Source organism: Blastomyces gilchristii (assembly GCF_000003855.2).
Source record: "Blastomyces gilchristii SLH14081 genomic scaffold supercont1.3, whole genome shotgun sequence".
In the NCBI taxonomy this organism is placed as follows: Eukaryota; Fungi; Ascomycota; class Eurotiomycetes; order Onygenales; family Ajellomycetaceae; genus Blastomyces; species Blastomyces gilchristii.
In genome coordinates, this window is record NW_003101680.1 from 474,040 (window position 1) to 501,240 (window position 27,201).

The 27,201-nt window shown below is 47.8% G+C and overlaps 10 protein-coding genes across 10 annotated transcripts; 5 read left to right on the forward strand and 5 right to left on the reverse strand.

The window, feature by feature from the left end:
• The first annotated feature begins 1 nt into the window (after window position 1).
• On the forward strand, window positions 2–4,291 carry BDBG_01697 (AP-3 complex subunit delta). Its single transcript, XM_002626980.2, has 6 exons — window positions 2–394; window positions 476–594; window positions 654–850; window positions 921–1,304; window positions 1,370–1,598; window positions 1,650–4,291. Coding segments are annotated over exons 1-6 (3,162 nt in total). The 5' UTR covers window positions 2–392; the 3' UTR covers window positions 3,881–4,291.
• A 348-nt stretch (window positions 4,292–4,639) lies between these two features.
• BDBG_01698 (uncharacterized protein) lies at window positions 4,640–5,044 on the reverse strand (the record flags this gene model as incomplete). The annotated part of the gene is made up of 3 exons (XM_002626981.2): window positions 4,640–4,746; window positions 4,824–4,953; window positions 5,042–5,044. 3 exons carry the CDS (start codon window positions 5,042–5,044, stop codon window positions 4,640–4,642), a joined length of 240 nt encoding a protein of 79 aa, XP_002627027.1.
• A 463-nt stretch (window positions 5,045–5,507) lies between these two features.
• On the reverse strand, window positions 5,508–7,746 carry BDBG_01699 (methylthioribose-1-phosphate isomerase). Its single transcript, XM_002626982.2, has 2 exons — window positions 6,934–7,746; window positions 5,508–6,852 (listed from the first exon to the last, which is right to left on the reverse strand). The coding sequence occupies exons 1-2, from the start codon at window positions 7,476–7,478 to the stop codon at window positions 6,219–6,221; spliced, it is 1,179 nt and encodes a 392-aa protein (XP_002627028.1). The 5' UTR covers window positions 7,479–7,746; the 3' UTR covers window positions 5,508–6,218.
• BDBG_16459 (uncharacterized protein) lies at window positions 5,736–6,191 on the forward strand (the record flags this gene model as incomplete). The annotated part of the gene is made up of 3 exons (XM_031724404.1): window positions 5,736–5,798; window positions 5,879–5,898; window positions 6,008–6,191. 3 exons carry the CDS (start codon window positions 5,736–5,738, stop codon window positions 6,189–6,191), a joined length of 267 nt encoding a protein of 88 aa, XP_031576641.1.
• An 846-nt stretch (window positions 7,747–8,592) lies between the features above and the next one.
• BDBG_01700 (U6 snRNA-associated Sm-like protein LSm6) lies at window positions 8,593–8,929 on the reverse strand (the record flags this gene model as incomplete). Its single annotated transcript, XM_002626983.1, has 2 exons — window positions 8,593–8,750; window positions 8,824–8,929. 2 exons carry the CDS (start codon window positions 8,927–8,929, stop codon window positions 8,593–8,595), a joined length of 264 nt encoding a protein of 87 aa, XP_002627029.1.
• A 496-nt stretch (window positions 8,930–9,425) lies between these two features.
• BDBG_01701 (uncharacterized protein) lies at window positions 9,426–10,892 on the forward strand (the record flags this gene model as incomplete). The annotated part of the gene is made up of 1 exon (XM_002626984.1): window positions 9,426–10,892. One exon carries the CDS (start codon window positions 9,426–9,428, stop codon window positions 10,890–10,892), a length of 1,467 nt encoding a protein of 488 aa, XP_002627030.1.
• Window positions 10,893–11,440: 548 nt separating this feature from the next.
• Window positions 11,441–12,463, forward strand: BDBG_01702 (adoMet-dependent tRNA methyltransferase complex subunit Trm112; the record flags this gene model as incomplete). Its single annotated transcript, XM_031720446.1, has 3 exons — window positions 11,441–11,626; window positions 11,784–11,970; window positions 12,366–12,463. The coding sequence occupies 3 exons, from the start codon at window positions 11,441–11,443 to the stop codon at window positions 12,461–12,463; spliced, it is 471 nt and encodes a 156-aa protein (XP_031576642.1).
• A 225-nt stretch (window positions 12,464–12,688) lies between these two features.
• BDBG_01703 (histone-lysine N-methyltransferase SETD1) lies at window positions 12,689–20,112 on the reverse strand. The gene is made up of 2 exons (XM_031720447.1): window positions 13,912–20,112; window positions 12,689–13,832 (listed from the first exon to the last, which is right to left on the reverse strand). Exons 1-2 carry the CDS (start codon window positions 17,648–17,650, stop codon window positions 13,729–13,731), a joined length of 3,843 nt encoding a protein of 1,280 aa, XP_031576643.1. The 5' UTR covers window positions 17,651–20,112; the 3' UTR covers window positions 12,689–13,728.
• A 360-nt stretch (window positions 20,113–20,472) lies between these two features.
• Window positions 20,473–21,986, reverse strand: BDBG_01704 (uncharacterized protein; the record flags this gene model as incomplete). The annotated part of the gene is made up of 5 exons (XM_031720448.1): window positions 21,817–21,986; window positions 21,694–21,754; window positions 21,011–21,329; window positions 20,812–20,948; window positions 20,473–20,736 (listed from the first exon to the last, which is right to left on the reverse strand). The coding sequence occupies exons 1-5, from the start codon at window positions 21,927–21,929 to the stop codon at window positions 20,473–20,475; spliced, it is 894 nt and encodes a 297-aa protein (XP_031576644.1). The 5' UTR covers window positions 21,930–21,986.
• A 2,044-nt stretch (window positions 21,987–24,030) lies between these two features.
• BDBG_01706 (glucosamine-fructose-6-phosphate aminotransferase) lies at window positions 24,031–26,519 on the forward strand (the record flags this gene model as incomplete). The annotated part of the gene is made up of 6 exons (XM_002626989.2): window positions 24,031–24,035; window positions 24,134–24,204; window positions 24,318–24,549; window positions 24,621–26,014; window positions 26,074–26,235; window positions 26,299–26,519. 6 exons carry the CDS (start codon window positions 24,031–24,033, stop codon window positions 26,517–26,519), a joined length of 2,085 nt encoding a protein of 694 aa, XP_002627035.1.
• Between the last annotated feature and the right edge of the window lie 682 nt (window positions 26,520–27,201).

Below are 27,201 nucleotides of genomic sequence, written 5' to 3' on the forward strand. Positions count from 1 at the left end.
CTGTGATGTGATGTGATGTGACGTCTCCGACTAGTTATTTACTAGGTTAACTAACTGACCCTCCCTCACCATCAACCACTACGGCTACAACCTAGCACATACCCGGATCACAGCTTCAGCAACGTGCAGAGAGTTCTGTTTGGGTTACTGGCATATAACGAATCTTGATATTCTTCAAACCCCGATTTACCTTGGTTTTGGCGGATTTGTCCTCTACAGAGACATACAGGCTTGAATCATGTCACTCCACTCACATCCCACCTCGAAGATTCGATAGCGGCGCTCCAGGCACCACACACCTACAATATAGAGCGGAGTGCTAGATCTTTAGACTCTGTATTCCGAAGTGATTTTTTCAAGTTCAGGCGGTTTATATCTTCCAACTAACTACCATGTCTGATAGCTTCCCCCACCCCCCCCGGTCAAATGATGCCATAGAGAACCCTTAAAACTAACATTTCATGCAATGTCATAGGTTCGAGAAATCACTTTACGACCTCATTCGAGGTCTGCGGAATCACAAGTGGAATGAGGTAGAATATATTCAAAACAGCATTAAGGAATGCCGGGTTGAGGTGAAGTCGCAGGACATGGGTTTGTTGCCTCATCAGCTATCAACCGAAGCGAGCATCAGGATTGACTGTTTCCAAAAGATAAAAAGGCAACCGCTCTCCTGAAATTAATATACCTGGAAATGTTCGGATATGATATGTCTTGGGCTGCATTCCACGTGCTTGAAGTCATGTCATCGGCGAAATATCCACAGAAGCGCGTCGGCTACCTAGGAGCCGTGCAGAGTTTCCGCCCAGATACAGAAGTTCTCATGTTAGCTACCAATCTATTGAAGAAGGTAGGTAAAGGACATTTACGATGTACCTTTAGTAAAGAGGAACATATGTCTGACGTTATTCATTATTTAGGATATGGTCTCTCCTCTGGTTCCGACGATGTCATTACCCCTCCTCACGCTACCCCATATAATTTCTCCCTCCCTAGCTCTATCTTTGTTGACAGATGTGCTACCCCGTCTGTCCCATTCCCATCCTGCCGTTCGAAAGAAAGCGGTGGTTAACCTCTACCGGCTTTCCCTGGTCTATCCAGAAGCTTTTCGGATTGCTTGGCCAAAAATCAAAGAGCGCTTGATGGATGAGCAAGAGGATAGCAGTGTTACCGCAGCTGTCATCAATGTTGTCTGTGAATTGGGCTGGAGACGTCCCCAAGACTTCCTTCCCCTGGCTCCGCGACTATTTGACCTTTTGGTTGATGGTGGGAATAATTGGATGGCCATCAAAATTATCAAACTGGTAGGCTTTACCCGCTCCGCTCGCGGTTTCGCACCATGGACGCTGCAGCTAACTCTAGACCCTAGTTTGCAACATTGACACCTCTGGAGCCACGGTTAGTTCGAAAGCTCCTCCGACCTTTGACTAATATCATTCAAACGACGACAGCGATGTCTTTGCTTTACGAATGTATAAATGGGGTAATCCAAGGTGGCATCCTAGATGGCGCTGAAGGTGTGCGGGAAGGAGAGGAGATCGCTAATCTCTGCGTGGAGAAACTTCGAGGCATGATTGTCATGGAAGGCGATCCCAATTGTAAGATTGATTTCCGTTCTAGAAAAGTATACTATATCTAACCATTTGTAGTAAAATACGTCGCACTTCTTGCATTTAACAGGATTGTGGCCTCGCACCCAACGTTGGTTGCCATGCAGCAAGATGTCATCATGGACTGTTTAGATGACAATGATATTTCCATCCGGTTGCAGGCGCTCGAACTCGTTTCTGGCATGGTGTCCAGTGATTCCTTACACGCAGTTGTCTCCAGGCTAATCACCCAACTCCAAATGTCCCCAGCACCAACGGATGATGTACAGGTTATTTCTACCATACCTGCTGTGTTAACTCCCTCGGCCGATATCGACGGAGACGATCCAGAGGAGCAGCTGCAGTCAACCAACAAGAGAAATGAATCCGTACTTGCCCTACCCAACCACTACCGCAACGAAGTCCTTCACCGAATACTAGATATCTGTTCACGTGATACATATTCATCGATTGTAGACTTCGAATGGTACGTTGACGTTCTTGTCCAGTTGGTTCGCCTTGTGCCACCACCAACCGGTACAGACTTGCCAGAACTCCATTCTCAGAAAGGGGGCGTTGCGGGTCGGATTGGATACGAACTGCGCAATGTCGCTGTACGGGTAAAGAGCGTGAGGCCCGAAGCCACCCGAGCCGCAGAATTGTTGATATTGATGGATAATCGAGAGACACTCTTCCCTGTCGCCAGCGCTACTTGTACAGACATCCTCGAATTTGTTGCTTGGATAGTGGGGGAGTATGCAGAGTACCTAGAGGTCCCCGATCGCACCCTGACGTCCTTGCTTCATCCCTCGAATCTCTATCTACCCGGTACTGTTTTGTCGTCATATCTTCAGGCCATACCTAAGCTCTTCGTTTCCCTAACATCGAACTCTTATGGCTGGGATTCTTCAAGACAAACCGAGGTTTCGCTTGTTCTAGCACGAATCACTGATTTTCTTGAAAAACTATCTTCTCACCCCGACCTGGATGTTCAGGAACGCGCTATTGAATTTCTTGAACTCCTCCGCCTCACCGCAGAGGCCATCTCTTCCCAGGACACCGAGAGCAGCGATGCTCCACTTCTCATCTCATCAGCTATTCCGAGCTTATTTGCTGGTATTGAACTTAATCCCGTCGCCGTAGGCGCCCAGAAGAAAGTCCCCCAGCCCGAAAACCTCGATCTAGACAAACCTCTAAACGACAGACTCCACTACATCTTAACAGAGTCAGAAAACGGCTGGCTGGGTATATCCGATCAAGATGACTTCCGAGACTTTTACTACGTCCCGGACCTCGTCAGCACCAAACAACAGTCCTACACCAAAGAATCCACAACACCTAACATCACGCAGACATCCTACCAGAATATGACAGACGATTTTGCCGAAAGTGCCGAAGCCAAAGCCCGACGCCGTGCTGAGCGCAGGGATCGTAACAAAGACGATCCGTTTTACATTGGACACGACGAGGGGTCATCAGGAACGTCCACACCCTTTCACCAAGTCCTTCGCACTTCTAATGGCGAAGAGCTGGATATTGATTCCATCCCAATTATTGACCTAGCCATTGAAAGCAGCAAAGCAACGTTACCATCAGCAATCAGAAGAGGAGAGGGACGACCCAAAAAGGCCCACTCAAAACCCAAAAAGGTAGAAATACTAGGTGATGAAACCATAACTATTAGTGACGGACGTGCCGCATCCACGGGAGGCCTAACATTAACCACCGCAACGGCGGAAAAACCCAAAATTAAACGCTCCCTCCTCGAAGTCGATTCGAGCGGCCTATCCAATCTTTCTCTCGACGAAGCTAGCGGACCGGGGGGATCTGGACCAGCAGCACCGGGCTTGAGTATACACGATATCGAGCGCCGGGAAACAGAAGAAGCGGAGATGGCGAAGGCGATGCTAGAGATTGAGAGGTTGAGGTTAGAGATGCAGCGTGCGGCGGACCGGGTAGAGGCGCATGGCGTGCCACCGGAGGGTACACTTGTTAAGCGGAAGAAGAAGAAGAAGATGGACCAGGATGATGCTAGGGTGAAGGCTAAGACGAAGCAAAAGGAGGGTACCGGTGGCGAGAGACCTCTAACACCAGGCTCCATGGCTGCCCGTGCAGCTCCGGCTGGTATTGCCGGGAACCCGGTAGTTCCTGGCGGCGAAGCCAGCGAGGGCGGAGTGGAGGTAAAGCGGAAGAAGAAAAAGAAAACTTCATCATCCTCTAAGAAAAAGAAAGATGATGCAGCTGCCAGCTCTGGTGCTGGTGTTAATGCACATGAGGCTCAGGTTTCATAAACACGTTCCTAGTTTTCATAGCTATTGCACTTTTGGAAGGTTTGGTGTTTGCATGTCTATAAAGATACGGGTACCTTAGGTATATAGCAGGCATATCCGGATGCATAATTTAGATGACATACATGATGATATTCAAGACTCAAGGAGACCATGGTCAATACCTCACTTAATACCTAAAAGTTATAAACAGGACATTCCATTCCCGCACCGACACATATGGATACAGAAAATAGTTACGCAGGTATACAGACAATTGATAAATAATGAGACAGATACAGCGAAATTAACTAATAACACAGGTACATGTCAGAAATAATGCAACGCCCTTCCTCACATTTCAACTAAGCAGACCAAAGCATCAGTCAAGGAGCAACAACGCAGGCGCCCAAGTGAAGAAGATTTTGATATACATATATAACAAGAAATACACAGAACTCAAAACGTAAAAACTTGTAGCAAGCCACGGACATAAGAAGGCATGGAAAATCCATAGGGGAATCCATGAGGGGTATTGGCCCATTATGGAATGAGGCGCTGGGCACAATGCAATCCGCGACGCGACTGGTATCCGAGAACTGGAGAGAAGGAAGAGCCCCTCGTTTAGACAAACTACGCGAACGGAGTCGGATGGGGTTTCGGGTGTGGATAGAGACGAGATGAGGCGAGGCGATCCACATACTGTTTATGAGAGATACGAATTCATACGAATTCGAGCGCAAACCCTTAAGAATAAACATTTCGATTGTTTCCATTCAATCCTTAACTCGTCCACTTTGTTACAAAGGCCGAAATCGCCGCCCAGATCTCCGGCACCACCCTGGCGAGCTCGAAAAGCATCCCGCCGCACACGACGAAGGCGAGGACGACTATTATTACAACCACAAATATGTGTCAGTAATCATTCCCTAATCAAACTATATATGTAAGTAAAAGCAACACGTACCAACCCAACCAACAGGCACGGGGGACTTCGGTTTCGGCTTCGACTTGACAACGGCCTCCGGCTTACCGCGCTTTGCAGCTTCGAGTTTGGCGAAGCGCTCATTTGCGCGACGTTGTTGAGGGGTTTGGACCTATATATAATTATAATCATTATTATTATCATTATTATTACTAGTACTCATTAGAGAGGTCGTAGAGTAAGGGCATCTTGTCGCATACCATTGTGAGGGTGTTAAAGGGAGCTTCTCGTTTGCTTGCCGGTGACGATACGGGCGGCAAAGGAGAATATGTATATCTTTTGTAGCACAATGGGATATCGAGAGGGTTAAATAGCCAAAGAGCCAAGAGTCATATGTGGTTGGAAGCGGATGGTGGATTGTTCGAGATCGAAGTAATGTATATATAAGTATAACCACGTTGCGATAAGTGAACGGCCAGCTGGCCTCCGCGCGCCGGGAGATATTTAAGGGGCAGAGGCGAACAGCAGTTGTTGTGAGGGACCACGGCTAGTAGATGAGAGTACGGATTTCAATTGATTGTCTTATACAGAGAGATTAGATTAGAATGTGTCTTGGGACAATCAACAGTTCTCTAGAGTTTAAAATAATAAATATATAAAATAAATTGTTGTTCTTCGTTTTGTATAGTTAAATAATAACTACTCCGTACAACAAACCGATAAAAAACAACCGCTGCTGTTGGAATTTCCTAACTGGGGAAATGTCTTGGCGATGACGTAATCGCGCATGTTAGGTATCAGTACCGTATTATTACGGATCATGTGATTCCCCGGGTCAGCTTCTGTGTTCCGCTTCGAAATAATTAACTGCAACATCAACAACCATCGCGAGAGGTGACGGAGATACAGTTGCAACAGATCTTGTCTATATCCTAGCGCGAGAGTATCACCACCATGCCGACAAACGAGACTACCGCTACTGATAGGGATCAGTCCCCCGAGTCCCATCTCGCTCAGGTAAATATTAGCCCCCGGGTTTCCCTTCTGGTCTTTTGGTATCTCCTTCACTTCCATATTCCTTTCTCACAGCTTGACAGGTATTCAAAGATATCGCAGAGTCCGTACAGCCCTCTCCATAGACGACACTTCGATTGACGAACTGCACGCCTTGATGGCCAATGAAAAAATATTAAAATCTAAACTAATGCATATTTATGGGTATACAGTGGTGAAAGAACAGCCTCAGCCCTTGAGCACCATCTCGCCAGTCTGGAGGAGAAAATAGAAAGTCTTCTGGCTGCCATCGAACAGCCCGGAAATTCAGATGGCACTCGTGGCGCGTCGAGTACAAACTCCAAACCCGAAAATCGGACAGATACTGGAGATAACATGAACAACAATAAAAAATAACACGCCGGGCAATGAATGACGTCGCCCTCACTCAAAAATCCGCGCCAGATGAAATGCCCCGCTCGCATCCTTCTCCACAACCCCAACCTCCGTGATAATCCCATCAATAAGCGCCGCAGGCGTAACATCAAACGCCGGATTCCACACATCAATCCCATTAGCCGCGACGGTGATGGTCTCCATAGCCCTAAGTCCATCCACCTCTTCTCCAGCCCGCGGCCCGCGAACCCGCGTCACCTCCTGCTTGGGCCGTTCCTCAATAACAATATCTGCACCGGTCTTCGTATTCATATCGATCGTCGTCCGCGGCGCCGCGACGAGGAACTTGACACCGTGATATTTCGCCAGGACAGCCAAGCCGTACGTCCCGATCTTGTTCGCCGTGTCGCCATTGGCGGCCACGCGGTCTGCGCCGACGATGATGGCACTTACGCCCACACTTGCTGCTGAGCCTGCCCTATTGCGTGCAAGGAGGGCCGCAGCCATGTTATCTGTGATGAGAGTGGCGGGAATTTTGTCGTGGACGAGCTCGTAGGCGGTGAGGCGAGAGCCTTGGTTGTACGGGCGGGTTTCTGTGCAGTAGGCACGCTCGAGGGAGCCGGTGGCGTGCAGGGAGCGGATGACACCTAAGGCTGTGCCGTAGCCGGCCGTAGCAAGGGAGCTGTATGATAGAAATATAATATATTAGCAACGCATTCGTAACTGGTAGAGCAAATAAAATCTTTTCCATATCGTGACATACCCAGTATTACAATGGGTGAGCACCGCAACCTTCCCCTTCTCCGACCCTGACTCTGACCCCGTTGCCACCGCATTTTCCAAGACCCATCTGGCTCCAAACTCCCCAATGGCCCTATTATCCTTTACATCATCCTCCAACATCCTCTGGGCAGCCGCAATATACGCCTCCGCCACCTCCCTCCCATCAACTCCCCGCACCTCCGCCTTAGCACTAACAATTCCACCTAACCTCCCCGCCGCCTCCGCTAGATTCACCGCCGTCGGTCGACTACTCACCAGATACTCCAATTTCTCCCGAATAAACACCTCGACCTCCTTGGGTTCCGGGGAGAGCTGATTATTGGCCGCCAATGCATCTAGCTCCACGGCGAGTGATAGGGCGGCGACGATGGCGATGGCAGGTGCGCCACGGACGCGCATTTCATGGATGGCGTGCCAGGCATCGCAGGCGGAGTGGAGGGGATCATACGTGGTTTGGTGGGGGAGGAGGAGTTGGTTGAGAATGCTGAGGGAGCCGCGGGTGTAGGTAATGGCGGCAAGGGTCATGATCGCGGCTCTTTTTTTCCTTGCTTTTTTTGATTCACTTCTTTTCTCTTCTTTATTGTCGAAAAGGTTGGAGGTAGGTATATAGAGGGCAACTTATGATCAGTATAGTAAGAGGGCTGGTTATAAGGGGTTGAAAATGCGAATTGTTTCTGTTCGGATGGTGGGCTTGGCGAGATATAACTAAATAGCGAATAACTTTTGCCCCTCCAGATGTCCCGCGACATATTTTGTCGGACTGCCTACAAATAGTAACACAAACTAGATGGCACAATTGAACGGATATGATTAATCGTGTTTTAATGCATTATAGAACTGATCCTCCTTCTAAACCCCATTCTACGTGTTGAATTATCATGACAGTATAGCTGTCCATGAAGCTGTATATATGGACATATACCTCCTGCTTCTGAATGCCGATTCAAATAAATCAGTAGACGATGACAAAAAGTCCTGAGTCCACCAACTCTGGACGTCGCTGTGGTGAAGATGCTTGGAATGCAGGGGTCAAGGAGGGAATGTCCAAGCTGCTCAAGTGGCCGCCGGTAGGCGATGCCTTGTGGAGTATAGAAAAGATCTGGCCATGCAAATTGCATTGAAGAGCCACCGGCCATTAATCTGTAGGGAGGTTGCGGTTCATTAAATGATAAATATCAGAAGTCAATTCATTCATAATTGATGAAGAGGTGCCGCTTGCTGTAATTGACCCCCGTTCGCGGGCTCAGTGGCTAAGCAGGTATTTAGGAAAAGGGGATAGATTCTGCATTCCTCATCTGCATGCAATAAACCAGTAGCAATAGCAGTGACCTTTGGCTCCAGGTATTTTTTCGAAGTCATATGCTCCTAACTTGCACCGGTATACGCAGACCCTATAACCCCAGGCCCAACACAGGTAGCCATTTTCAATATACAACCAAAACCGAACTTTGCGTAACGTCAAGGATGAAGGGAAAGAGGAGGCCACTTGGATGCTTTGTGTAAATATATCATAATCATTTCGTAAAGGTATTATTCTCTTATATGAAGCAACGAAGGACGACAGGACCTATGAATCGGCGGAGATATACAGGACTGGTCCACGCAGCAAATAGTGAGCAAAAAAAGCACATTACAAATATCAATGATAAATAAACGGTAAAAGGAAAGAAAAGGTCTCTATACCATTATTCCCTCTCACAAAAGCATCGCCATAGCTCCGTCTCAGTTTTCCATCGACGTATTCCTCAGTCTTCTCCAGCGCGATATTCATATACCCATCGACGGATTGCAGCTCTCCTAAACCATAAGACAAATAGTTAGATGGACTGTACGATAAAAAGAGCATATCAAATAGGATCGAGCATCTCACCTTTGTATACCACACCGGAATTCAGCTTCACTGTGACGGGGGCGCCGGTGATTTCGCCGAGGAATGCGGAGGGATCTTTGCCCTCGGACGCGGAGCCGTTTTCCATCGCGGGAGATATTTATAGTATACAACTGTATATGTTTGTTGGAAGCCGAATAGCCCAGCGGTATACGGGACTATAGAAGGAAGAGTTGAGTTGAGTCGTATTTCATTTGTTATTTATTGTGTTGTGGTGAAGAGGAAGAAATCCTCAAGCTCCGCCATGTTCTTTCTTGGCGGCCGAGTTGACGTTCTGCATCCGTCCTATTGAATATACATAATAAATATATACAGCCGTTTATCCCTTGCTGCCACGGATATTTATTTTAAGAAAGCTTTGTTCCAAATACCACTCCAGCAAATATTATGTGTATGCCCACTTGCGATATGGCTCTGTGAGAATATTGTACTCTGAATCTAGTCGAGGTAAGTTATTATAGCTATATTTATCCTAAGCTATAGCGTCCCCCACGTCTGAAGCACTACTAACTAACTCTTGTGTCCACCAATAGCTCTAGGACGGAGTACTCGCATGGTCGCGCAAAGCCGCAAGGGCTGTAAATATGCGATCTTTCTTCAAGAAGCCAGACTGGGCGAAACCGGATAGTAATCCAGGCCAGTCGGCTGAATTCTACAGGCGGTCCGAGCAAGTTTACACAGATATTATCTCCAGAAAGCCCGAAGTAGATGAGAAGAGTGAGGATGATGAAGATAATGAGGAAGCTAGCCAACATTTGCAGGACGACAGGTTTCAAGAGCCACAGCCATCACAAGAGTCAAGAGGATCGAAACGGCGGCGGATTTCTCGCGAAGAAAGCGTACCATCAACGAAGTGTCCCGGCCGGGGTTCTGAGGGATGTGAGAAGGGCAGGGAAGATCAAGCCGATGTCAAGGAGGCGATATGCCCAATGCAACGAATGCAACAAGCACCAGCGACGACTATGTCGCATACACAAGTCAAGAATCCTCCTGCGAAAGTGAATAATGAACTACCTCCAACCGCAACAGTGATAGAACTGGATTCATCGGATACGGGTTCTTTACGGCCGAAGTCGCAAAGTGTACAAGCTACTCAACCACACAGTAGACAAGCGCCAAAGCATGCTCTCGACGACGAGGAGGATGACGATGACGACCTATACAAGGAAGAAGAGTACGCCGAGCTAGTGCGCAAAGCCCGAGAGAGAGCACGACTACAACGCGCAGCCTCAGCCGGCAACGCTGGACCTGATCCTGTGGCAGCAGGCGCCCGAACAACTCAGTCCCCTAATCTCAACCACACCACAAAACCCACCAGCAACACCCCAGACAGACAAAGCCAGCTTGTAGAACCCATCGTGAGAATCCTCATAACCTCAGACCTGCCCAACACAAATCCACTCATCGTCCAGCGGCGACTGAACCAAGATCTCCGTGACGTGCGCCGGGCCTGGTGCAGCCGACAAGGCTTCGACGATGACATGACCGCCTCCGTATTCCTGACCTGGAAGGGCAGACGATTATTCGACGTGACGACCTGCAAGAGCCTAGGAGTGCTGGAGGACAAGGAAAAAGGGCTACTACAACCACTACCCATAAGGGATTATTACAACGATAGCGACGACGATGGTCGGGACAGCGAATGGCTTGAAGTTCACATGGAAGCCGTCACGGAGAAACTGTTCGAGGAAAAGAGACGCCAGGCGATGAAGGCATCGCAAGGTGGGTCCGGCGGCAGTGATGAGGACGAATATGATGACGGCGACAACGACGACGATGACGAAGACAAGGATGAGATGGGTCGAGAATCTCAAGAAAAGCAGAACGTTCTCCTCATCTTCCTTAAATGTCCTGGTATCGAGGATCTGAAGATAAGAGTGCGCCACAAAACACATATCTCGTCGATAATCAGGAGTTTCCGGGAGAAAAGGGATATACCTTCCCACCGCACGGTTCAGTTGTTATTTGACGGTGACCAGCTTCATCCAGACTCGATGGTCAGCGATAATGATATGGCGGACCGCGATGCGATTGATGTGCGCATTAAGTGATTTCTAATGATATCGCTATGCTTTGATATGGATATCCCGGCTAGTTTGATTTTCTTCTTTCCCACGAATGATCATACTGCTTGATTTATTTATTTTCTTTCTTTCTTCTGCTCGTATGTTCTTTCATCAAGTGGTTTATTACCGAGCGGGAACGGACGTTGGGGGTTTTGATAACTATTTCAACATGTATTAACTAATCACCATATTTCTCTACACATATTAATCTGCCTTGGGATAAATATCAACTATCCTATTTTATTTCGCTCTCCTCTTAACTCTAAGCAGTAGTTTGCCCATCCGTTCTATGCCCGCTGGTGCTTGTTGAACTGGATAGTCCTGTATATTTATATGTACTCCGTACATTCTTGTCTCTCGATAAGTGATAAGAGGCTTGGCTTTTTTTTTTCCCTTCCTCTAGCAATTTCCACTCCATACAACAACAAGTTACCGCAACCTGAGTACGCTGCGTATATAATAATCATCCAACACTCGAATCATATACCACCAGCCCCTGCTAGAACAAAATCACAGAGACAGAAACCAACACCATGAAAATCCTGACAGCAAACTTCCTGACTTGCGCCGTCAAGGCGTGCAAGGCCTCCCCGGCTGCTTTTCCCTTGCATTTCTCTGACGCAGAACTCGAGCAGGAAGAGACAGAGTTCCAAGCAGATTTTCTACGGAATATCTTACCGCGCATAGACTGGGAGGCATTGGTGGTGACAGCGGGTGAGGTATGTTTTGCGTTTCTCTTTTCACCTCTCTCCATCTCATTTATTATTAATACTACCTAGCTTCACAGAGGCTCCCCCTCCCCCTCCAATAAGAAATTTGAAAAGCGCAAGCAACTGACAACACCCGGCTTACCATTATATATATTTTGCATAACAGCTCGGTTTCACTTCCATAACCTCCGCAAAGCCCGAAGGTGACGCCGTGACGGACGAGCTATTGCAAGAATTGCACCGCTTCCTGCTTGAAACACATGTAATGGAGGGCAAGCTGGTGTGTGGCAACTGCGGGCACGAGTATCGAATTAAAGAAGGGATTCCGAATTTCTTATTGCCGAGCCATCTTGGTATGTGAATTCATTTTACATCATCTTCGGGCTCCGGTCCCGATTCCGCTCCTGGTTGTGCTTGTACTTGCGTGGACTGTGGTGGAGATGACGGATGCGACACGCGCATTAACTTATATCCAACATATTGCTAACTAATAACCAACTCTTTGGGTCATATACATAGTCTGATAAAAAGAGAAAGCGAATGGATCTTTCGCCCGTTACTGCCTTATGGAGTGTTCAGCCTAACCATATACTCAAAACCGCTCGTTTCTCCCCGCCCTGAGCGTCCCGTCCCTTCTCGTCCTGTCTGTCTACCTACGCTGCATCTCCGGACGAGTCGATTGCGATTCAACCATCCGCCCTGAACGCCCCTTTACGATAACTATATTGCCCGGTTCTCCATCCACTAGGCGCTTACGGCATCGCCAATGGACAGATGGAAAGCGAAAAATGCAATCGAGAGATAAAGAGAGGACACAACATCCGCGTTACAACGCTAATGATTTAACGGTTTTTATGCTTTGTTTTTAGAGAAAAGGGGTGGGGATCCGGCGTTTTGGGGCGGGAGAAAACTAGAATGAAAATGAAAATAAATTGCGGCTTGGAGTCCCATGTTTTATAAGAAACTAGTTTTCCACTCACTTTTTCATAGATCTCATCTATTTAGAAAAAGAGAAATACCAATGGCAACCATTGTGGAAGCATATGATCCAGGGGGTCTAAATTGACGGTTGAAGAAACTACGTTAATATTTGTATTATTACCCTGCATTGGTAATTTGTGCTGAAATATTCCTATTAAAAAAAAAAAATAGATAGAGAAAGAAAGTGGCAGACTCATTCAATTACCCCCATGTAATATTTTCTCTTTTCCCCCGCGGCTCCGTCCATAGACACAGTGAATAAGACATAAAAGGGACAATAGATAGATAGATCCCGGAGGCCAGAGAAGAAATAAAGCACAAGGTGGGCAAAACGAAAACATATATATATATGTGTGTATGTAGTGGAGGAAAGGGAAGTTATTATACATAGCCATCGTGAATAAGGACGGGAAAATAAAAAGCGCTGGAAAATAAAATAAAATATTAGACACAAGAATGGTCAGAGGAGTAAAAATAAAAGGTACAGACAGCAGCACCAAATCCTCTTTGAACAGTAAAAAATATCACCACCAAAAGAAAGGTGAAATAAATAAACCCCTGAACAGAAACATACCCATATCCTATCCCCTACGTAATAAAATAAGGCTCCATGGGGAGAGAAGAACCTCGGAACAAATGGAAAACGGTATGGAAACAAGACGATAACGCCAGAAATATCCCTATACGGACAGACGCAAATATAAAAAACGAAGGAGCTAAAGAAACGAGAAGAAAAAAAAAAGTGAACGCCTTTCCCAGTGAAAATTACTTTCTGAACTTTAGTTTTTCTGGCTTTTGCCCCCATTTTCCGGTGTTGCCCTAAAGACTAGATGCTGGTAAAAGAAAATAATAATAATAATAGAAGATAAAACCACCAAGGCAAAAATATACGGCACGAGAGAGAAAAAAAACATTCGGTGATTCGATGTTGTCGTGTCGTGTTATAATGTGTTCAATCGGCACGGATCAAAAATGTGAAAGAGAAAAATAATAAACAACCAAAGAAAAGAAAGGGGTAAAATATCGTATTGTATGGTATCACACATCTCATCTCTGGAGAGAGAGAAAGCCAGAAGGCGAGGAGGCTGAGTAGGTAAACAACAAATAGACTAGGAACCAGGAAGGTCAATTCAGTTAAGGAAGCCTTTACACCCGGTCGAGCCACAGAGACACGGGATCCTGTCGTCGCTATCCCATTCCCGCTCGAATTTATAATCGTACGTAAGTTCTTCATCTGCAATTGGTTTTAGTCAGTCAGTTCCACATCCGGAATTTGTACATCGAATGAATCGGGCGAGAGTTGGGGAACTAACCTCGTTCAATATCCCTTAACGCATAAATAACAATCCTCTTACTCCCATCCACCTTAATAATCTTTGCCGTACAATTCGGAGTACAGCTATGGTTAATAAACCGGGCAATACCGCCCCTCTTCGTCGCATCGATGACTGTATTCTCATCAATGCGGAAGAGATAACTGCTACCAATGCCACTTTTGAGGTACCTCCGCTCTCGCATATCAGCCACCTGCTGCCGGACCTTCTCGCCCACATACTCGATAATCATGTCATTGGCAGAGATATTCTCCTCAGCATACAGACCCCAGTTGTGAATGGCTGAGCGTGCGAAACGCACAGGCTTCTTGCGTTTCTTAAGCTGGTTAAAACGAAGGACGTCGCCCTCGCCGCCCTGCATGGGCAACGCCTGTTTCTGCGCGTTGATGTCAGCGATGAGACGACGATTGTTGACGCGGGTAGAACGGGACGTGGACTTGGATATCGTCTTGGCTGCAGCCAGTCGCGCTGCTTCTGCAGCAGCGGCTTGCGGATCTGCCTTTGCAAGGGCCTCGCGTTCCTCGCGGGCCTTCTGTACCTTAATGCGGTGGGGGAGATATTTTGATTTCTCGGATTCAAGGATTCGTTTTCTCCCTTCTGTGCGGGCGCAACCGGTTGAGTTGGGAACGTAATAGCCACTGATTTTGGTTTCCGTATGGACAGGTCCTCTTTCACCAGCACGATTGATAGCTTTGATTTCTTTTTGTCTCCAAGCCCAAGCGGATAGGTTTCCAATGTCTGAGGGTGGATATTCTTGAAGGGCTTCTCGAAGGAATCGAATATCCTCGTCGTCTTTGATGAGGTTCTGCCACCCGTCAAGATCCAAGATGATAGCTTCATCATCCTCGACGGTGGGTCTGGGCACATCTCTGGAGACACCCCATTCGACTTCCGGCCTGGTCTCCTCGAAGATTTCAGGAACAACATCCTCGATCGATTTCTCTTCCTCTATTGGTAGAGGTTTGATCGTGATAGTATCTTCTCTCGGAGGAACATGCTCTATGCCTTCTAGCTCCTTCAATTTCAACGCTTCCCGCTCCTCGAATATTTGTTTCTTGGATTTCTTCTTCGCCTTGGATTTCTTGACCTTGATCTGTGTCATTGGCTCGATGACTGCTGCAGCGTCATCCACATCCAAGTCCGTCAGCTCAGGCTTGATCTGCTCATCAAGTTTCGTAGAATCAAGCAAGCCAAATAGTTCTTCATCTTCCTTCTGCCTTTTCCGAGCTTGTAGTTCTTCAGAGATCCTCTTTCTTTTCTTCGAGGCAGGCGACAGGTCCATCATGGTATGCTCGAGCTCGTCGATAGTGGCATCTTTGATAGCTTTGACACCCAGTTGCTCCTCATCAGCTTCGGTAGCCATCGGCTCATCTCCAAACCCATCTTCATTCTCCGAATCCGACATCATGCTCATACGGCTAAGCGGTCGACTCTCCTGCTCCTCTGTGTCCCGCGTAAACGAAGTCCTTCGTTCATCATCCGAATCTTCATCTTCATGGAGTTGCTGCAGGCGATGATAGAGGGGTCTAAACTCTCTTCGTCTTGGTGGCCGTCTTCGCCTTTCATCTATGAAAGCATCATTAGCGCTCTCCAGGCCTTGCATCTTGCGAATACGCGGAAGGGAGAGGATATTCGAAGGGCCAAATGGCGCGCGACTCCTTGAGTCTGTGCGCGAATCCGGTGTTCCAACGATAGTGTCATCGGAAGTGTCAATTCGGAACGCAGGACGCTGAGTGCTCTCAGGATCAGGGATCCCCAACTTTTGTCGCTTAGCGGTGTGACGACCGGGCTCGAGGTAATCGTAGAGGGCTGGGGCAGCTATTCTAGACTTGACATCTTCCAGCAACTTGTCCCTAAGCTCAGAAACAAGCACAAGAAGCACTTCCCGGGCAGGGTCAAGATCAGCAGCGCGTAGCTTTTTCTCCTCTTTGATATCCAATTCATCCTCCCTTTGTAACCGTTCCTTCTCCGCTTTCTCCCGCTGCTCCGCCTTGACTCGTTCAGGACTGGGACTGCGGACGTAGTTTGGGTTACCATACGGTTGGCTTTCCATATTCATCACATAGGTAAATAACGCGGTCATATGGCACATCTTGTAGCACCGTTCCGTCTCCTCCTCGCCCCGCCGGGAATTATCAAAAATGATATAATATCCAGTTTTATCGCAGCGAACCGACTTCCAGTTGAAGAGTTTTAACCGCCTTTCCAGGTGAGGTATCGTGGTACTAAGTACAGGCACGTAGCAGTGAGCGATAAAGATGTAAGGGTCTCGTTTAATCTGGTCAAGGATCGGCGTCTCCTCGATGAGCGAGGGTGCGGGAGGCTTCATCATCGTCGCTCGTGGGCCTTCGGGTATCAGCATGTTCGGCTTTCGCGATGGGCCCTTGGGCGCTGTTGGGGGCGGGAGGTTATCTTGTTCCTCCGATTTCATTTTTTCTTCCATCACGAGCGGCGGAGGTTCTTGCTGCCTCTGCGACCCAATAATCCTTGCAACGAGCCGGTCGCTGACTACTCCATCACGATCAAGACTGACCTGTATCCGACGTACTCCAATGCGCTGTTCCTTTTTACACTCCAGGTACGCTCTTCGCGCAGCCTGCGCCGCTAGGAGGGGTCCTCCGCCACGAAACATTCTCGAATCCTTATACCGTATAGAGCAGACACCCAGAAACCGACCAGTGTTTGGATCTGTCCTATTTTTGATCTCCGCGATATCTCCAAAGCTGGAAAAGAGGGCACTAATCGGTGCCAGAGGGGTTAGAGGGTCGTAGCCGGTTACTACAATTTGTGTTGGTGGACCGGGCCCAACAGATGTAGCGGGATCGTACGGCCATGGTCGAAGAATATAAGGCGCAGGGCGATACTTCGTTTTTTGCTTACATCCCGCGCCACGAGTATAGTTGGCAATGGCAATGCGTGGATCTGCAGGCGGAGCTTCGTCCTCGGTAGTGTCAAAGACTTCATATTGAGGCTTCCTCCGTTTTTCTTTGGTTAAAGGTTTCCGTTCCAAATCTGGGTCATAGGTTAGTTTGTAGCCCTTTGGTGCATTTCCTGCAGGTCGAGCCTGGATTCGCGGAGTTGGAGGAGTCTGGAGGGGGGTGATTGTTGCTTTGATATCGTCCACAAAGCGACTCGTGGGTACTATTTCACCGGTTGCAGCAATTGATTTTTGGCCTGACGGGCTGGCGATTTTGCACGAGGGAGACGAATCTGTATTGGTTAGAGGAGTGAGGGCATGAGGGTGCGTTATTCCGTTAGAAGTCGTTAACCCAGGCTGGGGCAAAATGGATGCGCTGAAAACAGAGGAACCTGTGCTAGTAGAGCTGGATGAACCTACACCGTTGGCATCGCCTGGAGTGATATTTACATCCCCGCGAGCAACAGCGCCAGCGGATTCATCAAATTGAGTATTGCTATTTATATTAGTATGGCTGCTACTGTTGTTCTTGTTGTTGTTGTTGCTGTTGATGTTGTTGTGCACATCGCTGTTGGTGTTGTTGTCTGAGGCCCCGCCCTCTTCCGCACCAGGGACACCAACACCAGTGACTGTGACGGCGGCGGTGGCGGCGGTGGGCGCTGGATTGGAGGACTGGGGATCATCGTCGTGTTTGAGCTTGCCCTTTGGTCGGTCTTGGGCAGCTTTGGAGGAGCGCTTCTTCTGGAGGACTGAGGGAGCGGTAGGGAAGAAGTCTGCGAAGCCCGCCGAGGCGCGTGACATAATGGGGAGAGACAGATAGATGGCTAACAGCCCGATACCGACCAGAGACAGCCCGCAAACAGCATCGTCGACAATTTGGAGACTAGCTATGGGCAGTCTACTAGGACATTCACCTCCGCCGGATTTTAGGAATTAACGGGGTAGGTATTGGGAAAAAGTAGGGGGACTCGCGGGAAAAGTGACGCGAAAATGGTGGGGAGAGAGAGAGAGAGGACAGAGGAACAAGAAGTGCGGAGGACGCGCAACTGTGGAGCAAGAGGAGGCAAAGAGGAGAGATAGAGAAAACGGGAATTAGCCAATAGGTCGGGGGAGAGAACAGAGTATGGAGGAGTTCAAGTTGCCAACCAGCTGGAGCTGTCAGTGGTTGTCGTCGTTGTGGAGGGCTCTTTTTCTTATTTGGTTTGGTTTGTGGTGACAGAAGAAATCTGGAGGCTGAAATCTGAAATGGGAGGAAGTTGAAAATGGCGGCGAAGGGGAAAAAAACACTCCACCACCAGCCATTAAATTACAACACCACAACCACCAACCACATCAACCACCACATCAACAATACACCAACTATATCAGCTACATCATCCACTGGACTGCGAGCACTCATCAAACTTCAACTTCCAGCTCTGGTATAACTTCTGCATTCACCATCTCTCGTCGTCCGCTCCGTTCGCCCCTACTTGCGTGCGCGGAGGCCATCCCAGCAGTAATGCACTGTCTACACCGACTCCCCCCCATCATCCATCTCCATAAACAACATCGCAAGACATCTTATTTATCTCGTCACATCTAGCGCGAAATGGCCGCAACGTCTTTGCCAAGGAGAATGGGCTGTTTGATGCATGTCGTCAACACCTAAGACGTGTTCTGGAGGGCCGATGCGCCTGATATTTTTGCCCCCACTTACACCCGGAGCGGAGAGGATCGATGTTATTCCATTTTCTCCACAGGCAGTGACGCTTTTCGCATTCCGGTATCAATATGTTGATATCTCACAGTCATCTACTAGGCTCAAAATAATACCTTTGATATAAAAATACCAACGTTTCTTCTTCTCCGGCCATTCTTCTAGAACCCCAGCGGCGGCCATCGATCTCGCAACCTACTAGAAACTGCTCGGAGAACTGGCAACAGCACCCACACACCCACCCACCGGCTAAACGTTGATTGTTTGATACTATGTTGGATCGCTGTCTAGAGATGTATACCCCACTTTCATGATACCCCCTTCCAGTTGACAAATAAGCCAGAATTCCCCAGGACAATCGAGTAGCGGCGGAACCGAGAAAATGTCTCCGGCACCCGTGCGGTTGTATGGCCATTGAGATGATTCCACAGATAATAAATACTACCCTCAAACATGGAAATTCAGCTGTCAGAGTGAGTCGTACTGTGTGTCTCTGCGGGCTACGGACGGTCCCTTCCCTGTTGTCTTATCCGACCTGCCCAGAACAGCGCATCTACGAATCGCTTCGTGATTTCAGGACAAACATCTATTTGGAGCAAATCCTCCAACACGCCCAGGTTACTAACAACACTCTTATATGAATTTGTCGTGTGAATGCTCATCTGCATCTATCCCCGGCATTATCCATGGCTGGCTAGTTCGAACCATCTCCGTTCCTACCATGACAGCCGCGTGAACCAGTGGAGAGAGATATATCTATATATGCAAGGATTTATCATTTCTTCCCCTCAAGTCGGAAATATGCGTTATCATTATTGCATGTATATACTCATTTCACGTTTCACATGACGTCGGGTGAAAAGATGGGACCTGGGGATGGATATAAAGGTAGCGGGAACGGAATGTGCGGACGGAAACCGGACCAGGCAGGGCGGTACAAGACTGGACTTGCCCGCGGACTGTGTGAAACGTGATAGTAAGTAGTGGAAGGGATTTATATTCAATGCAGTTTCTGTATGTGCCCTCCGCATATCACAGGGGGGTTGAAGACGAATGAAGAGATCGTTGGGTCTGTATGTGCTCCAAAACCCAGTAAACATCCTCAGACAACCAATGTTATTTTATGTAGCGCGGGCCATAGAGAGTAGGCAATTGAAGAACAAAGAGTATTCCATAGCTAACACGATCCGATCATCTTCATGACTCTCTATGCTGAGAGTCCTGCCAGAGCAAGAGCATCATCCATCAAGAACCTGCAACGGAATAGAGGGCCGGATTAGTAATCTATGCTTGTCTTGGCAAACATGGCACCAAGAAACAATCTTCTGCGGATGGCAATAATGATGCCCCTTTTGCCTTTTGTGAATTATGAATTATTATTGACTTGACTGCGAATATGTACGGATTAGTTATACGTTTGCTGGGCCCCCTTTATCTATTGGGTAACCTATGAATGACTGAAGCTACGTTCCTGGTCCATCATTATCATTATTGTTATCCTTTCGAACTCCAACCAACACTAGCCTAACTTCCACCTCTCGCTCGTTGCTTGCTTGACAGGCAACAACTAGTGTCAAAGAAAAAAAAAAAAAAAAAAACAATACAGGGTCATTCCTGTAGATGGTGCTAGACTAAACCAACAATCATACTAACTTAGGGCCAGGGGCAGCTGCGAATTGCCTAATTAACATGCCTACAGAAACAATATACGTCCATCACTCATATCAATTGATGTACTTTTTTCCGGTGCGCTGGTAATCGTCTGAATCTCACTCCACACATCGTCTACCAATTTTTCTGCCAGGGGAGTGGGGACTCCCTTCCGGGCATATTCGATGGTGGGTGTTGTCTATGGTGCTACGTTAGTTCTGATAGTGTCGACCTTGCTCAGCACTTCGCCGGTTTCATTATTAGCCTGACTACTCTACTGCGAATAGGTTGGGAGAATAAAACCGTATCGACAAAATCCCAGCACCACCGCTGTAGAATTGTATTGTTGGGTATTTGAATCTGGCGGGTTGATGAGAACGACATTTCGGCCGAAAGATGGGGGTTTCCCACAGCATCCGATCTCGGGACGATGTTCGTCATTGTTGAGCCATGAAGGAACGTAAGCCAATGGTCTAGTTAGAGTCTTTTGGTCATTCATGGGTTTGTCAGTGAACGACACCCATAAAATTGACAAAGCCTAGACGGGTATGAAGAAGCGATTCTCCTTTAGATCCTGACGCCAGACCTTCCCAAAGTCAACTCAAGCATATACCAAACCATACTGAGCGTGCGATATGCGAAGGGTAATTCTTGTCTGTTGAGAACCTTTCGATCCTTTAATGACTATGAGTTTCGCCCATGGCCTCCCTTGCGCTGGAGGGGCCCAGACATCATGTTCTTTCAAAGTATCTGTTAGAGATATTATACTTCCCTCAGCCTCATAGATGTCCATTTGGGGAGCAGAGATTCACATGGCTTGAAATTCGGTAAACTTGTAGGACATTGACGATTTAGCTGTTCAATAGTGCCAGCTTGTGGGCACATGGCATCTTGGATGAAGGCATCTCTATATCTTGCGTCTGAAGAAGAAGGGGGAAATGGGGGCGTGTTCTTAGCCTCTGTGGCTGTATCATTGCTAGAATCAAGTTCCCCAGTAACTCCAATGGGACTGAGTTTGTCATGATTGCCTTCGTCCACAATATCCATGAAGGGAAGTCCGACGTAGCGCGCCTGAGGGACATTCTGCATTCCACGATTGTATGAAATACTGATGGAAGTTTCCGTAGGGTCCTATGGGTTGATCATTAGGGTGTATTTCCATCTCTCAATCACATCCTCTCTCATTAATTCTCCGGCAAGCACTGACGTCGCGATGTCAGGATCGTCCCTGGGCGGAAGCAGCTGCGCAAAAGTCGATGTCAAATTCATCCAATTGACCCTGAGTGATCGTAGCGCGGACGCTAGATTAAATATCCAGACGATGATGTTTATCATTACGCAAATGTAGGCTCCTCGATAAATGTCTCGTATGCTAATGTCCAACGCATAAGGAAGCAAATCGGCCGATGCTTGTATGTATGTACTATGTATGTACTGTACATGTACACATTACTTAGGCCCAACTCCTTCAGGTAGAATCCCGGTTGTAATGTACCAGATGAGATGTATAGATGACAATTGCACATGCTGTCTGCCAGGCTGTAAGTTTCGCGCATCTGTAGCTGTCCGGGCCATATCCGACAAGGTAAGGTGTTGAAAAAGTACTGCTGCTACCAACCGCATTGCACTAAGAGTATCTCCCCAGAGCTGGAAGAAATTGTCAGTGGCACTGATTGAAGTGGAATCAGGTTCAAATTCCTCAGACTGCAATCTTTGTAGCTTTAGCTCCATCTCTGGCGCTGGCTGCTTTTTGTATACACGTACTGTACATCGCCATATGCAACCGGTCTCCTCCGCCGAGCTCTGGAAGGCATCCGCTATTTTCGTCGGCACGATTATGCTTGAGGCCTTTTTCGGGACCCGAATGTACTTTATTTAAACTGGAGATTCAGGCTTGCCAATCCATCCTTTGGTCTCTAGATACCTCCAGTAAATGGATGGTAGTGAGAATCGATTGAATTTCCATTTCCAGCGCAAATATCAGATTTCCATCAAAGGTTAGCTAGCCTTGTATATAACTAGCTGGCTGGTTCTCAGGAATCCAACCTGGCCCGAAATTTATCTTCTCAGCACACGCACTGGATATATATGGTAAATATAGTAAATATATATATGAATGAGTGGTTGAGGGTGTTGACACCGGCAGCAGGGAAGGGAGATATCTTTATCCATACTGTACGGCTATTCTTGAACCACTGAGGAATAATGTTGTTCTCCATTGTCGGTGGTTCTGCAAATGCATTCATTGGATTGTTCTTCATACCTTCTCGTAACTATGAGCTAATCTATGTCATAGTTATGCTCCGAATGTAATGTAATAAGGGTGAAGAACAGCAGGAGGCCCCTCGGTAAGGCTAAGCGACGAACGATGACGCCGTTTACAACAGGGGTAGGATAGCTCCGGAAAAGAGATGCCCCCTGGCTACAAATAATAATAAGTCAGACAAAGGAGTAAGTTAAACAATGAGAAAAGAATAGACATACAGTAGTAAACTAGTTCACTGATAGTTGCTTGCAAATAACAAGAGGTTGTTTCTTTTCTTGTTCTTGATGTTGTTGCTGCTGTTGTCCATGAGATGGTTCAAAAATAGAACATCTTCTCCACTTCCGCAGGGGGGAAATGAATGTCTTGAAAGTTGACTGCGGCCGTTCCAGAGTTCCATTCCCTTCTTCGTTCATGGTCGGCCCATGGGTCATTGGGTGAGCTAAGAATCGAGATTATTGGGGCAATTGGCTTAAAATAGGAGATCACCGCAAGGGTCTTGCTCGGATTTCAACTAAGTTTAACTAGTTAGCAGAACTTAGTAGAACTTAGCAGAACTCAGCACTGGGAAGTCGGGGCTCAGAGATCAGCCTGAGCAGAAGGAACTCAAAAAGAGAGACAAAAACCTCGTCATGATGGTCCAGCCCCATGAGCCCCCATCGCAGCGGGGCCAGGGGCTGCTGAAAGGGGCAGAATAGCCTAACCCGCCTAAGTTTAGGGGCAAGCCTTAGGGGCAGTTTAGGGGCAGTTTAGGGGCAAGGATGCTGGAGCTGCAGGGAGCATCGCCTACTACGCGCTATACGAGGCTACGACGCCCAGGACGCTCAGGACGCTAAGAGGGGTGAGACCCCGCGAAGAGTCGCCACTGGCCCACTGCTACTGCTGGCAGGGACCACTGCTTGGTGGGCAGGGTTCTACCGTTGGGGGTTGGATGTTTGTTGCTGCCACGACCTGCTGTTGTTGCTTTTGCGCACATCTTCACTAATGCCACATTATTTACTATATTTATCTCCTATTACCATCATAGATTATAATCACCACGCACCTTCAACCTCCTTCCACCTCCCTTCCACCCCTCAGCTCTTGCTTGTTTCCAAGTTGTCTTCTTCGGCTTCTGTTGCCTTCTGTTGCCCTCTTCCTTCTTCTTCTTCTTCTTCTTCTTCTTCCTCTTCATATCTCTCTCGTCTCTCTCGTCTCTCTCTTTCTCTCTCTCTCTCTATATAACTAATCTCACTCCAGCGAATCAATCGTTTTCACCTGTTTATATATCTTCATTCTCTTCCCCTCTACACCTCTTTCTCTCGCTTTCCATCTCCCATCTCCCATCTCCCATCTCCCGTCTTTCGTTTTCGTCTCTCTCGCCGGCTATTGGCTGTTTCTCCTCCCACCAACGTCCCCGCTTTCGAACCCTCCAGCCCGCGTTTCACCCCAAGCAACAACCTCCCTCCTCCTCCAAAACAATATCCAGATCATTTTTTAACACAGTCCCGACTCCTGCAAGACTGTTCTCCTTCCAATTGACCACTCTAGATTCTCCCCTCCTCCCTGACAGCTACAGATACTGAAACCATGTGGTAGGTTTGCCCTCTTGTCATTCCACCCCCCCTCCCTCCCTCCAACCACTCCAACTACAGGTGACGGAATCCCAGCTGACACTAATAAATAACAACAGTGGAATTTTCGGATATATCAACTATCTCATTGAGAAAGATCGTGCCTACATTATTCAGACTTTGGTCAATGGTGCGTGGCTAACCGTTTGGGCTCCTTTTGTTTGTCTTGAATCTGTTGGGAAAACCCACTATAAGGTTTTGTTGCTCTTGATGTTCTTACTGATGCAACCTCTCGTTCATTAGGCCTTTCAAGACTCGAGTACAGAGGCTACGACTCCGCAGGTCTGGCTGTAGATGGAGACAAGAAAAATGAAGTCTTTGCTTTCAAGGAAGTGGGCAAAGTTGCCAAGCTGAGAGAGCTCATCAATAACTCAGACTTCGATCTCTCCAAGACCTTCGACTCCCACGCTGGTATCGCTCACACCAGATGGGCCACCCACGGGCCCCCATCTAGACTGAACTGCCATCCTCACAGGTATGTATATACTTCTTGAACTATCTTTTTACACCTTGCTTTTCCCTCGCCGTAAAACTAACAGCAGCCAGATCTGATCCTAGCTGGGAATTCTCCGTTGTCCATAATGGCATCATCACCAACTATAAGGAACTCAAGGCCCTCCTCGAGTCCAAGGGTTTCCGCTTCGAGACTGAGACAGATACTGAGTGCATAGCCAAGTTTGCCAAATACCTCTACGACCTCCATCCAGATATCGATTTCACCGTTCTCGCAAAGGCCGTCGTCAAGGAGCTGCAAGGTGCTTTTGGTTTGCTACTGAAATCAGTGCATTACCCCCACGAGGTTATTGCCGCCCGTAAGGGTTCTCCTCTGGTTATTGGTGTCCGCACCTCCAAGAAGATGAAGGTCGACTTTGTCGATGTCGAATATTCCGAGGACAGTGCGCTCCCTGCCGAGCAAGCTTCTCAAAATGTCGCCCTTAAAAAATCAGCGACTACCCTGCTGGCTCCTCCAGATAAATCCCTCCTACACCGTTCGCAATCCCGTGCCTTCTTGTCTGACGATGGAATCCCCCAGCCTGCTGAATTTTTCCTTTCCTCTGACCCATCCGCCATCGTCGAGCATACCAAGAAGGTGCTCTACCTCGAAGATGACGACATTGCCCACATCCACGAGGGCCAATTGAACATCCACCGCCTCACCAGGAATGACAGCACCTCCAACGTCCGTGCCATTCAGACCATTGAGCTCGAACTCCAGGAGATCATGAAGGGAAACTTCGACCACTTCATGCAAAAGGAAATCTTCGAACAGCCCGAATCAATCGTCAACACCATGCGCGGCCGTCTAGACGTTGCTAACAAAAAAGTCACCTTGGGTGGGCTAAGACAGTACATCACTACCATCCGCCGTTGCCGACGCATCATTTTCATCGCATGCGGCACCAGCTACCACTCCTGCATGGCCGTCCGCGGCGTCTTCGAGGAGCTCACCGAAATTCCCATCGCCGTCGAGCTGGCCTCCGACTTCCTTGACAGACAGGCTCCTGTCTTCCGTGATGATACCTGCGTCTTCGTTTCCCAGTCCGGCGAAACAGCTGACTCCCTCATGGCGCTCCGATACTGCCTCGAGCGAGGCGCGCTGACGGTCGGTATCGTCAACGTTGTCGGCTCGTCCATTTCCCTCCTCACACACTGCGGCGTGCACATCAACGCTGGCCCCGAAATTGGTGTCGCGTCCACAAAGGCCTATACCTCGCAGTTTGTCGCGATGGTAATGTTTGCACTATCTCTGAGTGAAGACCGGGCTTCCAAACAGAAACGGCGCGAGGATATCATCGACGGCCTGTCTAAACTCTCCGATCAGTTCCGAGAGATTCTGAAACTGAGCGAGCCTATCAAGGAAATGTGTGCCAAGCTCTTCAAGAATCAGAAGAGTTTATTGCTGTTGGGTAGAGGAAGCCAATACTCCACCGCCTTGGAGGGTGCGTCTAGCCCTTTACTCCCGCCCCGTGATAATAGTCTAATGCTAACATATATATAGGCGCCCTCAAAATCAAAGAAATCTCTTACCTCCACTGCGAGGCCGTCATGTCGGGCGAACTCAAACACGGCGTCCTTGCTCTTGTCGACGAAAACCTACCTATCATCATGATTCTGACCCGCGACGGGATCTTCAAGAAATCCCTAAATGCATACCAGCAGAGTACGTATAGTCTCTTTTCCAAAGTAATTGAATAGAAAAGAATAAACAACTAAAAAACTGTAGTCATCGCCCGCCGTGGCCGCCCCATCGTCATCTGCAACGCAGGCGACGAAGAATTCCCTGCCTCGGAAACCGAACGCATCGAAGTACCATCAAACGTGGATTGTCTGCAGGGTCTACTGAACGTCATCCCCCTGCAGCTGATCGCGTATTGGTTGGCTGTTGCGGAAGGGTTGAATGTGGATTTCCCACGCAATCTGGCCAAGTCCGTTACTGTTGAGTAGATGAATTGGTAGAAAATTCACTTGTATGCGAGTGAGTGTTTGTTGCTGGGATTGTGGTGATTCTCCAAAGGGGTATATGGAGTACAACTAAATAATCTATCTATCGATCTATCTATCAGCAATGGATGGATAGATGGGGAGGAACTGGGGTCTGGAGCCTTGGAGTGAGTGGGGTTTTTCCTGATTTGATTGCTTCTTGTGTTCTTTTTTTTTCCTGTTTTATTTCACCGAGATGCTTTGCGTGCGTGTAATGGTTTGATGTAATTAATTGCCGGCTATATTTTTACTTTTTTAAACCCCGAAAAGCCCCTAGGTACAGTTTAGTTATCTGGCTTCCTTGTGCCGTGCTTAATATATTCCTTTCTCTTGTCTCCCGTTCAGTATTTACCTTTCGTGTGGATGAGGAATATATATATTACATACACCATCAGCTCCACTATGTATGCCTTCTTGCGGTGTTAAGTGTTTTCACTATAATATGCGGATATGGGAGATGCCAATTGACTACATATTACATGTCATGTCATTAATATATACATAATAATATCCGGTATTTATTTATCGCCTATCTCAAGTTGTAACATTCGGGCGCTTAGTAACCCCGCCTCTCCGCCCCTGCTCCGCAACTATCAACATCCCAGCTAACCCAACGCTCAGCCATACTCACATTCCTCTATATCAT